At 35.9% G+C, this 17,767-nt stretch overlaps 4 protein-coding genes across 5 annotated transcripts; 1 reads left to right on the plus strand and 3 right to left on the minus strand.

The window, feature by feature from the left end:
* The first annotated feature begins 7 nt into the window (after window positions 1-7).
* LOC105279549 (chitobiosyldiphosphodolichol beta-mannosyltransferase) lies at window positions 8-2,548 on the plus strand. The gene is made up of 6 exons (XM_020031725.2): window positions 8-788; window positions 980-1,322; window positions 1,480-1,676; window positions 1,764-1,937; window positions 2,086-2,200; window positions 2,284-2,548. The coding sequence occupies exons 1-6, from the start codon at window positions 470-472 to the stop codon at window positions 2,501-2,503; spliced, it is 1,368 nt and encodes a 455-aa protein (XP_019887284.1). The 5' UTR covers window positions 8-469; the 3' UTR covers window positions 2,504-2,548.
* Window positions 2,549-2,693: 145 nt separating this feature from the next.
* On the minus strand, window positions 2,694-3,236 carry LOC113562516 (NHP2-like protein 1 homolog). Its single transcript, XM_026972155.1, has one exon. It carries the CDS (start codon window positions 3,203-3,205, stop codon window positions 2,774-2,776), a length of 432 nt encoding a protein of 143 aa, XP_026827956.1. The 5' UTR covers window positions 3,206-3,236; the 3' UTR covers window positions 2,694-2,773.
* Window positions 3,237-3,743: 507 nt separating this feature from the next.
* On the minus strand, window positions 3,744-4,661 carry LOC105279548 (NHP2-like protein 1 homolog). Its single transcript, XM_011339407.3, has 2 exons — window positions 4,486-4,661; window positions 3,744-4,270 (listed from the first exon to the last, which is right to left on the minus strand). Exons 1-2 carry the CDS (start codon window positions 4,486-4,488, stop codon window positions 3,875-3,877), a joined length of 399 nt encoding a protein of 132 aa, XP_011337709.1. The 5' UTR covers window positions 4,489-4,661; the 3' UTR covers window positions 3,744-3,874.
* A 4,659-nt stretch (window positions 4,662-9,320) lies between these two features.
* Window positions 9,321-17,661, minus strand: LOC113562550 (mitochondrial dicarboxylate carrier-like). Of its 2 annotated transcripts, XM_026972275.1 has the most exons (11): window positions 17,433-17,661; window positions 16,480-16,601; window positions 16,246-16,407; window positions 15,841-15,996; window positions 15,580-15,746; window positions 15,289-15,496; window positions 15,126-15,206; window positions 14,981-15,037; window positions 13,184-14,889; window positions 12,914-13,120; window positions 9,321-12,696 (listed from the first exon to the last, which is right to left on the minus strand). In XM_026972275.1, exons 3-9 carry the CDS (start codon window positions 16,339-16,341, stop codon window positions 14,773-14,775), a joined length of 882 nt encoding a protein of 293 aa, XP_026828076.1. In that variant the 5' UTR covers window positions 16,342-16,407; window positions 16,480-16,601; window positions 17,433-17,661; the 3' UTR covers window positions 9,321-12,696; window positions 12,914-13,120; window positions 13,184-14,772. The 2 variants fall into 2 exon arrangements, with proteins under 2 accessions (XP_026828076.1, XP_026828075.1); XM_026972274.1 differs by having other exon boundaries at window positions 12,914-14,889.
* Window positions 17,662-17,767: the final 106 nt, after the last annotated feature.

Genomic DNA, 17,767 nt, shown 5'->3' on the forward strand with positions numbered 1-17,767 from the left:
CTTTTTTAAAAGAAATTAAACCTTTGTTACAAAGAAATGATAAACATGTTACTCTTCAAAATATTCGCCATCATTTGCTAATATTTTTCTCCATCTATCAGGCAACTGACGAATCCCTTCTTATAGAAAAGAAAATAAATAAAAGCTCAATTTCTTTAAAAAAACAAATTAATTAATGTATCGTGATTATTAGTTATTTGAGAGAAAAGTGTGCCTACTTAGCGGTACAAATGCTTCAAAATACTTCCCATTCTTCTTTTTATTTGAAAAAGGAAACAGATAAAAATTGTTTTGAAGCATTTGTATTGCTAAGTGAACCGCATAGTTTGAGGTACACAAAAATCAGCATTAGTTACTTCAAACAAAAACTGAAAAATATTCGAGAAAACAGCAATATACATACTTTATATAATTAATAGCAATATTGATCTATTAAGATATTAATAAAAGATATGTTTTGACCTAGCATATGATATCAACTTTCGAGCAAAGTCGTACGAAGTACCGGCTTTCGTTCAAGATGTTTACATTGCTCTTGATACTCCTGCTAATTTTTATCGTACGCAAATTTTGCCTGAAGAAATTTAAATCCGACAAAAATGTTTGCGTGCTGGTGCTCGGTGATATCGGCAGAAGTCCGCGAATGCAATATCACGCGGTCTCCTTCGCCAGGGAAGGCTTTACTGTAGACATTGTAGGTTACCCTGGTTCATCACCAATGAAGGAAATTGTCGAGAATCCACGTATACAGATCCACTATCTGCGACCGCCTTCTGAATTGCGAAACAGTAGGGATTGGACATTATACTGTTACATATTTATGTCGATATCTCTAACATATTGAGTAGTTGAAAACGTAGCGCAAGGAGTTACATCTTCAATATTTTCATATTTGCACGATCTTACATTTTTTACTTTTTAATGCCCATAAAGCATTTAATATCGATTAGAGCATTAATTCTGTTTTTCATTATTTTAGAATTACCATTTTTCTTGTGCTATGTAATAAAAGTGATGTGGCAAACTGCTGATCTTTTATGGTCGCTACTTTCCAAACGAATACCGGATACATTAATAATGCAAAATCCACCTGCGATACCAACGATTCCAGTATGTTGGTTTTACTGTGTTCTGATGGAAACGCAATTTATCATTGATTGGCACAATTATGCATATTCTCTAATGGCGTTAAGCTTAGGGAAGGATCATATTGTGGTTAAAGTAGCACGAGCTATCGAAGTAACATTTGGACGCAGAGCGACGAATAATTTCTGTGTCACTAAAGCCATGAAGGAAGATCTAGAAAAGAGATGGGCTATTCAGTTAGTACTACTAACTAAATTTCCAGACAACTAATGCTTAAAAGAATACTTTTACTTAATGTATTCACATCTAAACCTTGCATATACGTTTTAAAATTTATATATATATATTTCTTTAGAGGAAAGTACAATTGACTCATTTAAAATCTGATTTTAGCGCTAAGGTCCTATATGACAGACCAGCGGACGACTTCCATCTAATCACGGTGGAAGAGAAGAATGAGTTTCTGTGCAAGTTAGCAGAAAAATATGCTCTATCCATATCTGATTCACCCAGAAGATCCGGCTTCATCGTGTCCAGCACTAGCTGGACTGAAGATGAAGATTTTTCAGTGTTGTTAAACGCATTGCAAGGTACATTGTGGACCTGTTTCATTCACATAATTATTTTAACAAATGTGACAAGATGACATAGAAATAGACTTGTGTTATCTTTTATAGAGTATGAAAGCGCGTGTGAGAACGAAGAGTTGAATCTACCGGATTTGATCTGCGTGATAACGGGTAAAGGACCGTTGCGCGATTTCTACATGGCCATCGTTGACTTGAAAAAGTGGAAACATGTTCAAGTAAGAACATTATGGCTTGAAAACGAAGATTATCCGAAAATACTAGGTAATGTATCATACGTACTTGCATAATGTTATTGAATATTAATGACAAGATTTTGCATTAAACTACATTTTTCTACATGATTCTACATCTACATGATTTCTTTTTTACATAGAAATAATATTAACGAAATATTTGATCTTTAAAACAGCTACTGCAGACTTAGGCGTGTGCCTCCATACGTCATCCAGTGGATTGGACTTACCGATGAAAGTTGTCGATATGTTTGGTTGCGGCTTGCCAGTTTGCGCGTACAATTTTAATTGGTACATTAGAAATTAACATGATCTGCATGCGCGAATGTATCATTATCAAGTACATTTTCTTAAAATTACGTATTATTTTTTAGCTTGTCAGAATTGGTGAGGCACAACGAGAACGGCTTGGTATTCGCGGACGAGAACGAGTTGGCTCAACAGTTGAAAATGTGGTTTCAAGATTTCCCAAACAACAGCGCACAACAAGACTTACGTGAGAAGTTTCAAGAGAACATGTTCACGTCCCAGATATACCGTAATGGTTGGCACGGTAACTGGAAACTGAATGTGTTACCTTGCTTTCAACAATAATCTTTGTTTTTCCTTATTTTTAGTATTGATCTTAGTTGATACAATTTTTTTTGTACATGATGGCAAATGCCAAGTGTTTTATACAACTCTTTGTACATATTACATAATCTACTCATATTTATCGTTCCTTATAAGGCACGTAATTGAATTAATATTCGAGAAGAGTTTATTTTATTAATATTTTATTTCATTTTCGATAAGCATAATATGTTATATGTTAATATTCAATTTTCAATTATAATGGGACCACTAATATATTAAACTAATAGATTATAAAGTTATGGTCGAGCTTAAAGCTGCACTTATTATCATGCTTTTAGTGGCATTAATCTTTTCTGAGAAGTAGGAGTGTCCAATCTTGATTGAAATAGCGCTTATACCGACAGATAAATGACATGCCCAACCGAGTTGCTTCTTTTTACATGTATAAACATAGGGAACATTTTTCGCTTCGGCTAACTTTGTCAATCGTGCGAAGAAATCCAATGGCGCCAATAAGTGCGTGGCATTCTCGGCAAGTACAATGAAATCTGCTAGATTTTGCTCCACCGAGTTTATCACGTCGATCAACCCAATGAACAGCATATCTCTTTCCACGTGATACATTTGTCGAAGTAATATCAGCAATTCGTTAGACAATTGTTCCTTTACAGTGAGATCGGCCACTCGCTTACATTCCTTACGTAAAGAAACAAAGAACATTTAAATATATTAAACACGGAAAGTATTTATTTTAAAACTAATGTGTATCGATTTTAAACGAGGATAAGATAAAAGAATATTGGATTGACTGGAAAGTCTGGATTTTTTAAGCAGATTTTAACAGATTAACAGATAAGATTCAAATGCAAACATATATTTATTGTTCCAAATGTTTTACATACTCCAAAATAAATAATTTGATTATATGATTGTATTGTGTATCTTTGAACAATTTTATTTCGCCATTTTTAATACAACATTTACAGTATATATTTATATTGTATAACAAGAATAATATGAATAATCCAAGCTGAATTGATTATATGAGATGTGCCGTAATCTCAATACGTTGAAAGCTGATGAAAAAAGTTTGACCTTTATGCATTGGATTTTCGTGTTTTGAAAATAGCCTCTAAGGTTCGTTACGTCGTCAAACAAACAAGTTTAAACGGAATCGCATGTGTTTACACTGCATTGTGGAGAGCTGTTTATTATTATTGTGTAGTAGGAGATATTCTGCACATAAACAATCGTATTATATTAAATGATTCCATTTTATTTAATCCATATCTAAGCTTCTTTTTGTGTTACATTATTAGTTTCAATCTTATTTACTGTAAAGGTGGATATGTAAAAAAAAAGTATGTAAAAACAGGATATCGATCCTGTTTAGATTAAAATTCTTTCTATTTCCTGATGTATACTTCTTATCTGTGGTGTCAATTGAGATCCTTCATTCATTAATATCGAGCAGGCTACCACTGGTCTTGAAACTCCGCATGCTCGTCCCAATGTCTCTTTGCTTCTAATGAAGACGTATGGGACATTTTTGTCCTCGCAGAGAAGGGGCAAATGTAAGATAATTTCTAAAGGCTCGGCATCAGCCGCTAGTACGATAAACGAGGCTAGACCTCTGTTTAAAGTTTTTGTTGTCTCATTTGCTCCCTTTTTTAGTTGGCTATAAGTCACGGCTTGCTGTACTATATTAAAAATTTTTGAACTGAGTGTTGCGTCCGCCAGTGGAAACGCTTTTGGATTCACTGGAGCAGTGCTTTCAAGATCCGTCTGAAAAAATTGATTGATGAATGCATTTAAAGTAATTTATGATGTATCGAAGGAAGTTTTATCGGACAAAAGGAATCACAATCGTATTCTTGGTGTTTTAAAACACGATACATACAGACAAATCGCGTACATGCGATTCACGTGGAGAAAATTAACCTCGCATAGTGACGAATGTGATTCGAGCGCAAGACTTCTATCTGAATATTGCTACTCACCATATTGCGAAAAAACAAATCTCCAAAAATGCCAGAAAAAATTGTAAAGTCGAAATCGATGCTGTGATATCCTGTGGCTGCAAAAATTACTGTTAACGACTTCGCACTCTCGGATAAACAGGCGTGTGATCCTTCTCTTCTCGATTACCCACAAGGCCACAACCCACAACTAGAGTTCTATTAGAGGCGCGCGCGAGCAGATGTCGCCAGTTGCGACGAATGGCAACTGCTAGTTACAAAGTACAATTTCCTGTTGCGAAAGATAGTCGCGGTTGTTTGTACGAGAGTTGCCCGCTGCAGTGGCTGACGTATTGCGATTATCAGTTGCTATCGCAGAACATAAAAGTTAGGCAACTCTCGTATAGCAACCGCGACTGCCTTTTGCAACCGGAAATTGTACTTTGTACTTAGCAGTTGTCGCGTTCAGTGTGCAGTGGCCATTAGCATTTAATAAAACCTCGTTCAATTTTCGAACTATGAGTCAAATTGAATACAAAAAGAAGCTTCAGCAATGCTGCTGCAAGTTTTTGTGCTCTATGAGTTATTACTTCAATAATTTTGGTATTGGGTCGTCCGGAAAGTTCGTGCCGATTTTTAATGGATGACGTTGGAACATGTCTGAATATATCAATGTTATTGAAAACATACGATTTATATACATATGCTTAAAGGTGACATTTCAACGCATCTTTAGGAAAAAAGTTGTTTCAGATAAATTGATTCGTGTCAGTTTTGTACTCTTTTGAAGATGGAAGAAAACAAAGAATATTTTAGACACTTGATGCTTTTCTATTACCGGAAAGGCAAAAATGCCTCACAAGCAACAAATTCGATATGTTCTGTTTACCGAGAAGGCGCTTTAGCTGAAAGAACCGTACGTAAGTGGTTCGCTAAGTTTAGAGCTCGTGATTTTAACCTTAAAGACCAAGAACGCTCGGCAGACCCTCTACTGATGATGACCAAATCAAGACACTGATCGAGAATAACCCGCGCTACACGACACGTGAATTAGCAGAGATACTGAAAATATCGAAAACCACTGTCCACGAGCTTGGTTATGTAAGTCGCTATGATGTATGGGTTCCGCATAATTTGGCCGAAAAAATTTAATGGATCGCATTTCCATCTGCGACTCGCTGTACAAGCGCAACGAAAACGTACCATTTTTGAAGCAATTAGTGACGGGTGACGAAAAATGGATCATTTACAACAATATAGAACGAAAAAGATCCTGGGGTAAGCGAAACGAACCAGCATTAACCACTCCGAAAGCTAGCCTTCATCCAAAAAAAGTCATGCTCTGTGTCTGGTGGGATTGGAAAGGAATCCTATATTATGAGCTCCTACCACACAACCAAACGATAAATGCAGATAAGTACTGCTCGCAACTGGACGAATTAAAGACAGCGATTCAGGAAAAACGTCCAGAATTAGCTAATAGGAAGGGCGTCGTGTTCCATCAGGACAATGCCAGACCTCATGTTTCTTTGACTACCCGACAAAAATTGTTGGAGTTTGGCTGGGATGTGCCACCTCACCCACCGTATTCACCAGACATTGCACCTTCAGACTTTCACTTATTTAGGTCTTTGCAAAATTCTCTTAGCGGCAAGAACTTCAACTCTTTGATCGACATAAAAAACCACCTTGAGGAGTTTTTCGCCGAGAAACCTAAGAAGTTCTGGGAGAATGGAATCTTCCAGTTGCGTGAAAGATGGACAAAGGTTGTGAAACAAAACGGTGTATACATAAGTCAATAAATATTTATCGACATAAAAAAATGTTGCCTTTGAATTTTCCTTCAAAATCGGCACGAACTTTCCGGACGACTCAATATATGCTATGGGCAGTTATAATTACTTGTTTCTCTTCATTTGTGCGACAAAAGGAACACGAGTTCGTGCATCGACACGTCGCTTTATCAGAATACAAATCGGCATCTTGTTCTTTTCTGTTATCCAAAAACATTCCTTTAAATCTTTAAAAATCCATAAGAATAACAAAATATATATATATATATATATATTTTGTTATTCTTATATATATATATATATACACAAGGTGTCCCGGGTTTTAACCGACAAACTGCGGGAGCATATTCTACTAGTGGAAATAAGAAAAAATTCTTATATCGAGTTTGCTTAGAAATGCTTTATTACAAAGTTATAAACCAATATTGAAAAGAAATATGAGATAAGTAACAACGGATTTTTTCACAAAAATAAAAATTATCTACGCAATGATTTAGTGACGCATTTCAAAATGTTGTCCTTGCACATCGATACAAGCTAGACATCGACGTAGTACAGAATTTGTTACGGTACGACATTCCTGAAAATTTTGTTGCATCTCAGTAACTGAATTAGTAATTCGTTGCTTTAAATCTATCTGGTACTCTCCTGTTGGGAAATCTACGTCGATACTCTCGTACGGCAGCTCGTGCATTTCCGTCACAGAATCCGTACACGAAATGAATATCAGTGTATTCCTCATTTGAAAACACTTTTGGCATTCTGATAGTAATTGCTAGTTCACACGACGATTGAAATCTAACGGCTACTGTTGTGAAAGTAACAATCATACTGAATCGTTTCGACATAGTGAACATGAATACATGTGAACATCTTCGACCTTCCAAATTCTACACTATGTTCCGTTGTTACTTATCTGATATTTCTTTTCAATATTGGTTTATAACTTTGTAATAAAGCATTTCTAAGCAAACTCGATATAAGAATTTTTTCTTATTTCCACTAGTAGAATATGCTCCCGCAGTTTGTCGGTTAAAACCCGGGACACCCTGTATATAGAAAACTTACTTTAAGAAACAAATAGCATACTTTTCTGGCAGTTCGTCATTCGCGCTGTCTAACAGAGCATTCCAACAAATGTCTGTGATACTAGTTGGAACGATTACATTGTATTCTTGCTGGTTCTTTAATTCTGCAAGTTTTCGAATCTCCTTGGCGACGATTTGGAGCGGTTCCCGGTTTGTAGATTTATCTATAAATACACATATTGTAATTTTCTTATATAGTATAAATAATGGATTTTTATAATATTAATTGATAAGTCATTTAGTATTATTTAATAAAATTATTGAGCGAGTAAAAAAAGGAAGACATTTAGTTTATATCAGTTTATTATAGTTATTCGCAAGATTGATAATCTTTTTCCATGTTCCCAGCAAACACAAAATATAACTATTATATAACACAGAAGTAACACGTAATATAACAACTGTTATATGTTATTAATGTTGAGGTTGCATAATTTACTTTGTAACTGCAATATAACTGCGTTATAAAACTGTTATATTGCTCTGTTATACATTGGTTATAATAATATAACAGTAATATAACTGAAATATGAATTATTATATAACTGTAATATTTGCATATTATGTCTATGTTATATATCATTTTTAACATTCAGATGTCGAGTTGTCCGGTAGATGGCTTCGTTTCTCGCATGCAAAATATAATATAAAATATATATAGGAACGGTGATCACGGCAGGGCACAACTTGTATCGTAAGTCCATTTCTACGATGAAGTGGTACATTTTTGAACGAATAATAAATAAGAGGAAAGTACGAATTTGTACATAACGTTTAGGAAAATTAATTAAACATGCACCTGTAGTTGTAGAGAGAGGAAGAAAGAATAAATAACATATATTCCATTTATATAACATTTAAATAACATTTTAGTAACACGTTATATTATTGTTATATTACTGCAATTTTGTTTGAGTGGGAAATTACAACTAACATATACGTTACATGTAACGAACATGTTATATTTCGTGTTACATTCTGTTATATTATGGCAATATCATTGTTATATGACTGTGTTTGCTGGGTTTTATATTAAAGATCTCACCTGCGCTGCAATTGCATTGAGAAAGAATTGGTTTACACCCGGGTGGTGGTGAGTCTTTGCACATTGACATTCTTTGTGGTTTAATAATGCCATTAAGCCGTTCCTCTTCAAACAATCCGACCCTAATATCGCTTCCCTGATTCGCTGGATATTGGATATCATCAGTAGAATTTAAATCACAGACACTCAAGTACTTTTGAAAGATTTCTGTCATCGCAACTGATGGATCTTGCTCCTCTGTCAAATGTAACTGTGAAATTATCTCATCGCTTCCTGACGGCGGCAGCTTGTCAAGCATGTTCCGATAAATATTTCGCAAAAATGCTTTTCCGTTGGCTCTTAATCCGATCTTCGTGATGTCAGGATCATCGGAATCCCGGTGAATCTCAGATTCGAGCGCGTGTGATCGCGCGAAATTTTTTAACGGTGCGCTGCGAGATCTGGAATACGCTTTTGCGAATATTATGCATTTGTCAGAATCACATGGTGATGATAATGAAACACTATCTTCGTGCAGAGCACCATCATTTCTCGTAGTATCACAAACTGGCGAATCATGGATTATTTCTTTTCCGCAATGTTTCACTAATTAGGCACGTAAAAAAATGAGTGACTTTGTTTTCAATTTGAATATTGTTACATATTAAAAATATAAGTATTATAGGTTATTATTATAAATTTTATTATTTTTATTATCGTCTTCCTTTAATATGCAATTATTTGTTTGTGCAAATTATTAATAATTATTATACTTATATAAATAATATGAAGAGAACCTACTTGTAGTGTAGTAGATACAGAAAATTTTTTATATCTAGCGAATGAAATTAACAATTATTAATCTCGGGAAATTTACTCAATTGTGTCAATCATTGGACGCGATGTGATATCAAAATCAAATGTCTATTCGAGGTTGTTATTAATTCAAAGTTTAAACACATCACATTTTGTTTATACTGCAGGGTAGAGAGCTGTTTATTGTTCTGGCAAATATTCTACACATAAATAATTTGTATTATAATAAGTATTATAATAATAAGCGATTCCATTCTATTCTTATTTTTATATTATTTACATTTTTACATTAAGTTTCAGCCTTATTTACAATAAGGGTTGATATGTGTAAAAAACGTATAGAAAAACTGGATACACATCCTGTTTAAAGGCACATAAGAAAACCTAAGCAGTAAAATTTAAGACTTAAAAGTCTTAATTTCTTTGCGATCAATCACAGTCGAGAACGTAGCAGACATTTTAAAACTTGAAACTTGTGATTGATGGCATCTCTTAAATCTCACCGCTTAAGTTTTCCTGTGTGTGTGTGATGCTTTGACTATATTGTCAAAGGTGCGATGACATTAAAAGTCCTTCTATTACTCGACGTATGCTTTGAATCTGCGGTGCCAGTTTTGATTCTTCATTTATTAACGTGGAGCAGGTTATCACTGGGTTTTGTTCTCCGCATATTTGTCCTAATGTCTCCTTACCTTTAACAAAAACGTAAGGGACGCTTTTCTTCTCGCAGATAAACAGCAAATGGCGGATAGTAGAACGTTTGGCATCGGCCGCTATCACAATAAACCAGGCTTGCTTTTAAGGCACATAAGAAAACCTAAGCAGTAAAATTTAAGACTTAAAAGTCTTAATTTTCTTTGCGACAATCACAGTCGAGAACGTAGCAGACATTTTAAAACTTGAAACTTGTGATTGATGGCATCTCTTAAATCTCACCGCTTAAGTTTTCCTGTGTGTGTGTGTGATGCTTTGACTATATAGTCAAAGGTGCGATGACATTAAAAGTCCTTCTATTACTCGACGTATACTTTGAATCTGCGGTGCCAGTTTTGATTCTTCATTTATTAACGTGGAGCAGGTTATCACTGGGTTTTGTTCTCCGCATATTTGTCCTAATGTCTCCTTTAACAAAAACGTAAGGGACGCTTTTCTTCTCGCAGATAAACAGCAAATGGCGGATAGTAGAACGTTTGGCATCGGCCGCTATCACAATAAACCAGGCTTGCTTTTAAGGCACATAAGAAAACCTAAGCAGTAAAATTTAAGACTTAAAAGTCTTAATTTTCTTTGCGATCAATCACAGTCGAGAACGTAGCAGACATTTTAAAACTTGAAACTTGTGATTGATGGCATCTCTTAAATCTCACCGCTTAAGTTTTCCTGTGTGTGTGTGATGCTTTGACTATATTGTCAAAGGTGCGATGACATTAAAAGTCCTTCTATTACTCGACGTATGCTTTGAATCTGCGGTGCCAGTTTTGATTCTTCATTTATTAACGTGGAGCAGGTTATCACTGGGTTTTGTTCTCCGCATATTTGTCCTAATGTCTCCTTTAACAAAAACGTAAGGGACGCTTTTCTTCTCGCAGATAAACAGCAAATGGCGGATAGTAGAACGTTTGGCATCGGCCGCTATCACAATAAACCAGGCTTGCTTTTAAGGCACATAAGAAAACCTAAGCAGTAAAATTTAAGACTTAAAAGTCTTAATTTTCTTTGCGACAATCACAGTCGAGAACGTAGCAGACATTTTAAAACTTGAAACTTGTGATTGATGGCATCTCTTAAATCTCACCGCTTAAGTTTTCCTGTGTGTGTGTGATGCTTTGACTATATAGTCAAAGGTGCGATGACATTAAAAGTCCTTCTATTACTCGACGTATGCTTTGAATCTGCGGTGCCAGTTTTGATTCTTCATTTATTAACGTGGAGCAGGTTATCACTGGGTTTTGTTCTCCGCATATTTGTCCTAATGTCTCCTTTAACAAAAACGTAAGGGACGCTTTTCTTCTCGCAGATAAACAGCAAATGGCGGATAGTAGAACGTTTGGCATCGGCCGCTATCACAATAAACCAGGCTTGCTTTTAAGGCACATAAGAAAACCTAAGCAGTAAAATTTAAGACTTAAAAGTCTTAATTTTCTTTGCGATCAATCACAGTCGAGAACGTAGCAGACATTTTAAAACTTGAAACTTGTGATTGATGGCATCTCTTAAATCTCACCGCTTAAGTTTTCCTGTGTGTGTGTGATGCTTTGACTATATTGTCAAAGGTGTGATGACATTAAAAGTCCTTCTATTACTCGACGTATGCTTTGAATCTGCGGTGCCAGTTTTGATTCTTCATTTATTAACGTGGAGCAGGTTATCACTGGGTTTTGTTCTCCGCATATTTGTCCTAATGTCTCCTTACCTTTAACAAAAACGTAAGGGACGCTTTTCTTCTCGCAGATAAACAGCAAATGGCGGATAGTAGAACGTTTGGCATCGGCCGCTATCACAATAAACCAGGCTTGCTTTTAAGGCACATAAGAAAACCTAAGCAGTAAAATTTAAGACTTAAAAGTCTTAATTTTCTTTGCGACAATCACAGTCGAGAACGTAGCAGACATTTTAAAACTTGAAACTTGTGATTGATGGCATCTCTTAAATCTCACCGCTTAAGTTTTCCTGTGTGTGTGTGATGCTTTGACTATATAGTCAAAGGTGCGATGACATTAAAAGTCCTTCTATTACTCGACGTATGCTTTGAATCTGCGGTGCCAGTTTTGATTCTTCATTTATTAACGTGGAGCAGGTTATCACTGGGTTTTGTTCTCCGCATATTTGTCCTAATGTCTCCTTTAACAAAAACGTAAGGGACGCTTTTCTTCTCGCAGATAAACAGCAAATGGCGGATAGTAGAACGTTTGGCATCGGCCGCTATCACAATAAACCAGGCTTGCTTTTAAGGCACATAAGAAAACCTAAGCAGTAAAATTTAAGACTTAAAAGTCTTAATTTTCTTTGCGATCAATCACAGTCGAGAACGTAGCAGACATTTTAAAACTTGAAACTTGTGATTGATGGCATCTCTTAAATCTCACCGCTTAAGTTTTCCTGTGTGTGTGTGATGCTTTGACTATATTGTCAAAGGTGCGATGACATTAAAAGTCCTTCTATTACTCGACGTATGCTTTGAATCTGCGGTGCCAGTTTTGATTCTTCATTTATTAACGTGGAGCAGGTTATCACTGGGTTTTGTTCTCCGCATATTTGTCCTAATGTCTCCTTTAACAAAAACGTAAGGGACGCTTTTCTTCTCGCAGATAAACAGCAAATGGCGGATAGTAGAACGTTTGGCATCGGCCGCTATCACAATAAACCAGGCTTGCTTTTTTCTGTATAACGTTTTCGTAGTCTCATAGGCCCCCGTTTTGAGTTGGCTGTGAGTCTTAGCTTTTTGTACTGTATTAAAGATTCTTGAACTGAGTGTTTCGTTCGCCAGTGGAAACACTTTTGGATTTGCCAGACCAGTGCTTTCGAGATCCGTCTGAAAGAATAGATCGCAATGCATTTAGAGTAATTTATTATGATGTATTGAAGGAAGTTTTATCGGACAATAGGAATCACAATCGTATTCTTAGCGGTTTTGAAACATAATATACACAGACAAATCGCGTATATGCGATTCATGTGCAGATTCACGTCTAAACAATTAATTTCGTACAGTGACGAGTGTGATTCGAGCGCAAGATATTGTTACTCACCATGTTGTGAAGAAATAAGTTTCCAGAAAGTCCAGAAAGAATCCTAAAGTCGACGAAATCGATGTTGCGTGTGTATATGCTATGGCTGTAGCAATCGTTTTAAACGATCAGATTTTCAGGTAGACTCGTGCGATCTTCTTTCTCTCGGTTATCCAATTTGAATCATTTTGAACAGTCATTTTAATATGGCCGTTGGCACTAGCGATGCTGCGCAGTGTTAATAATTTAGCCGCTTCAACGCAAATTAGAAAACTTTTATATAAATCTTACCATATCTATGTAAATTGTATTTCCTATTCACGGTCTCGCTGGAACCGTTCGTCAACGTTCTTAACTTATCTCGATTGACCTCGACTCGACACTTTGTTTGACAATAGAGTTGATCTTTCGCGCGGAGTATAAGGAACGGAAGGTGGGGGTTGCGAGTAGCCTATCTACTCTAATCGCGGACGATCGATAATTGCTTCGATAAATCCAATGAGGCGCGAACATTGCTAAGATATGACATCATGCCCATAGTAGGCAACAACATCGGGCAAATAAATAATTACCTGCCAGAACATTCGATGTTATTGTTCCTGTCTTTTTACACTTTCCCCTTTTTCCTGTTATTATCGAATCAACCTCAGAGACCAATCGGACTTTAAGAATACATAGCAATACAAATGTACTTGCAAACAAATTTCCGATATTAGATTCATTCTTAAGACGTACCGTGTTCATAATAAAATGTATAATATATATATGTATGCAGATATAAACACATTGATATATATATATATATATATATCTTTATTTTAATATTATAATTTCACAATTCCTGTGTGATATCTTTAGTCACTGATTTCCTTATATAACAATATATCATACAAGAATAAAGTTGATGATTAGATAACTGTATCATAACTCTATCCGACAACTGTATCATAAGTCAAGATTATAAAAAATTCGAATTAGGTCTTTTATTTTCGCTCTCGCAAGTATGCAGGTACTTGAAAATTGTTAATCACGTCGTTACGACTGAGGTATCTCGCATTGTTGTTATAATAAACTGTTCGTGTTTTTAAAATAACATTATATTTTTGTAGGCGTTATGTCTCGGTAATCGTTAACAAAATATTTTCGTTGTACAGTTGTCCATCTAAAGCTCTTTCATGAATTGTACTGTATAGTTCATTGGCAAAATTCCACTTATTGTACATGTAGCATGGATGGAACAACTGCTTAAAGTACAGCTTTAAGTGCTGCAGGCCTTAATAAAGAAATATACGAAGCTCAGCTTCTACGTGTAAATATGTATCCTTTTTTTTGTACTAAAAAAATCACTTTATGTGTGCGCATGTAAAAGGTCGCGTAACTAAATGTATGTATAAATTTGTACAATTGTATATGCCAGCATAAATTCACATCGAAATTAATACTACGAGGAATGTATCGCAGATGGAATATAATATATACATATTGAATTGGTGCAAAAATAATTGCGGTTTTCCTTATTCAACTTCGATCGGAAAAACCGCAATTATTTTTGCATCAACCTAATATAGACACACACACATACATACATATGTAAGATATATAATCTGCATTACTAAAATATTTTTGTATCTCTGGATATATATCTCTTACGACGAATCTCTACTAATTAATTAAACCCTAATATTTGAACTACACGTATGCGTCTCATAGAATTGGATCATAGAATTTGTTTGTGTTGGACAAATGTGATCATTTGTTCAGATTTACGAGCTTTGGCACTTCTACTGATTCATACCCTGTACGAAGATTTCATCATGTTGTAATGGATCCATTTCTTTAAGTCGGTTGGAGCTGGTTTTGTACAAATTACATCTATCAGTTTATGATGATGGTTTCACAGATTTTGGATAGAATCCGAAATTGGTTCTGAGCTGTTCCAGGAATACAAAGGTAAGGATGGTCTGCGGTGCTAACCGAATAAATGCAGGTACGTAGCCCTAAAATCACAGGCACTTCCTATTAGAATTTTACGTCCAAAAGTAGAAAAATTTGACATTCATATGAAAAATTTTCTTTTATTATACTTACTTTAAAAAAAGCTAGTGGCCCGAGTTTGGCAGTATATAGGAAGATCTCCATCAGACTCTACACAGAAAATCGTAGAATCAGGAAAGCTTCGCGTACATCTTATAAAATGTATAAATTTAAATAAAGGATATGCAATTGTGCTTACTTTAAATTCTCCAGGCTTCGCATTCATCGCCCTCGTCTTCAGAACATCCAAAGGCTGTGTAAGTGTTGTCGCGATAGCGCCCTATTAACATAAAAAACATCAAGAGATTATATCTCATTAAGATGAGCGGAATTTTCTCTTTAGAATACTTGTGGACACTCACAGCCGATATGCTGGATAAAACGTGCGTCGAAGGATTATCCTGAAAGTAGCCAGACTCTAATAACATCATTTTGATCTGGTCATAAAAACTCAACTGACCGATAGTCATCAACACCGCTCTTAAGGTCGCGGTAGAACATCCACTGAACAACCGACGTACTCCCTCTTTCTGGATCACACGCAACAGTCCATCCAAGGCGTGCTTATAGCTGTGCAATAAAGGACATATAAGTAGTATTAGATTGGCATATATCTGAGAGATATTAACCGATGCAAAAGTGTCGGAACCTACTTCCTTCTCAGTTCCGGTGCCAACTTGATATCGTTCTGCATGCGCACATTAATTACGTCGGCAGGAGTGCCGAATACGCCGCCCGTGGCACCAGACACACCAGCTAACAGTAATTTTTGGTAAAAGGGTAACGAATGTCCAGATGACTCGAACGTTTGCTTGCCAACCTGATACATTGAATAAAATATGTAACGTCTGCGCATAATAAAAAAGAAATAACATCTACATGTACAGATGAAGCACGTAAACGTCGTGTCAAACCTCATATGCTCCAAATCTTATTGTAGAGTATGTAAGTTGGCGAAGCAGGGAAGCACTGAGTCCATTATATAGAGCTAATATTCCTTGTTTCTTAATAATTGCAACTGTCGAGCGTGTTATTGATATTTTGCCTTCTTGTTGTGTTTGGAGGTGAACCTAGGAAAGGTTTGATCCATCAGTCTTAATTTATTAAATATACGTTTAATCCTTCTACAATAACGTCTACATTCTATATGCCAATTTGAAAGTTTTGAAAGATTTAAAAGTTCAATAGTCATTCAAAATAAGTACTTGTAATAATCACAGTTATAAAATATTCATATTGATTGACATAAACCTAATATTCATTGTACTATTTTCCTGAACAGTAGAAAAATATCTAACTAAAAAAAAATATGTATAGACCTTTAACAAATCTAGAGGATGAGTTACACACGCAGCAGCTGCAGAAGAAACACCACCAAAGTACCAACGCGATAATTTCTTGCTTTTGTCAGCCATTGTGATTATTATCTTTTCCACTGTTAGCTTTAGTATTAAGCAAAAGTTAGGAACATATCTGTGGCACTGCAAAAACAGGAAAAATTGATTGAGATATGTACATGGATCTCATTAAAATGTATAATTATTGCAGCTTACCTCTTCTCCAGTTATATCCAATTATATCAATAAAACATGATGTTTATATATGTTCTGTTCATTATGTAAGAATAGCAGCTTCAATATTGGCATCAAAAATAATTCATCATAGGAAAACAAGGCTGAAAGATTGCAATATCACAATATATGTACAAAATATAAGATATATATCACATATGTTACATATATTTTACATATATGTTTCATGTATCCAAATTAATTGAATACATTAATTAATTGAATTAATTTTTGAATTGAATAAATTAGAAATTGATTGAATGCAAAGAAATGTTTTAATGACATATATTATTCAGTAAATTAGCATTAAATAATCGCAAAAATTGTGCAAAACTCGCTATCGTGATATGCAATATTTATATTTTTACGTAAAATTTCTTCTATTAAATCGAAAATTCTGACCAAACCGATTACACACGAGTGGTGCTAAAATTAAATTCAACACGATACGGCGGCCTTGTGGAAACGGTATAATGATTTTCGGAGTAGATGCAAACCAAACGTGACTATACAAGCACCAGTTTTCGCAGGTATACGGCTTGAACAAGCAAAGCTGACTCTCAGCTGATCGTAAAATACCGTAAATATATTCCGTAAACGAGTTCTCGAGAGAAAAAGAAAGATTATATGCTTAGGCGCGCTGGTCGGAAGAAGATGAAACAGCACAAAGTCGGTCTACTTGCGCCTGCAATTAGCCATTATATGTTAATTAATGACAGTCGAGCCTTGAACGCGCCATCGATGGTACTTTAAATTAGACTCGCGTCATCGATCATCAAATGAATTAACAACGAGAAACGCACTGAAAACAATTTGACAAATTCTCAGTCCTCTAGTCGGTTGTGCAGAATGAATCTGACGATCAACAGAGCTCAGGGAAATTTCGAAAGGAAAGCGAGCGGAACTGAGGAAGTTGAGTCGTGAAGGATACTCACATGGTGATGTTCAGCGCGACGCGATCTCGGCGACGCTCCACTCCGGACAGCAGCTGGATTGCGACTGATGCAACCGACGGCCGACGCGAGTAGGCTGGGGCTGTGCCTATCACTGGAGAAGCGACGTCGGACGACGTGGGGCGGTGCGGCGCGGACGCGGGCGCATCAGCTGATGAACACGTGTAAGGCTATCACTCTCGCCATCCGTGGCTGAGGAAACCGTGTCGTGGTATTGGTATCGCGGCCCAATAGGGACAGGCGTTCCGCCTGTTAAGGAAGTGGAGTGGTACATGCCTGTCATCCCGTCACGTGTGTGAAGTTAGCCCCGCACTTTT

The sequence above is a fragment of the Ooceraea biroi genome, chromosome 9 (genome assembly GCF_003672135.1).
Source record: "Ooceraea biroi isolate clonal line C1 chromosome 9, Obir_v5.4, whole genome shotgun sequence".
Lineage (NCBI taxonomy): Eukaryota > Metazoa > Arthropoda > Insecta > Hymenoptera > Formicidae > Ooceraea > Ooceraea biroi.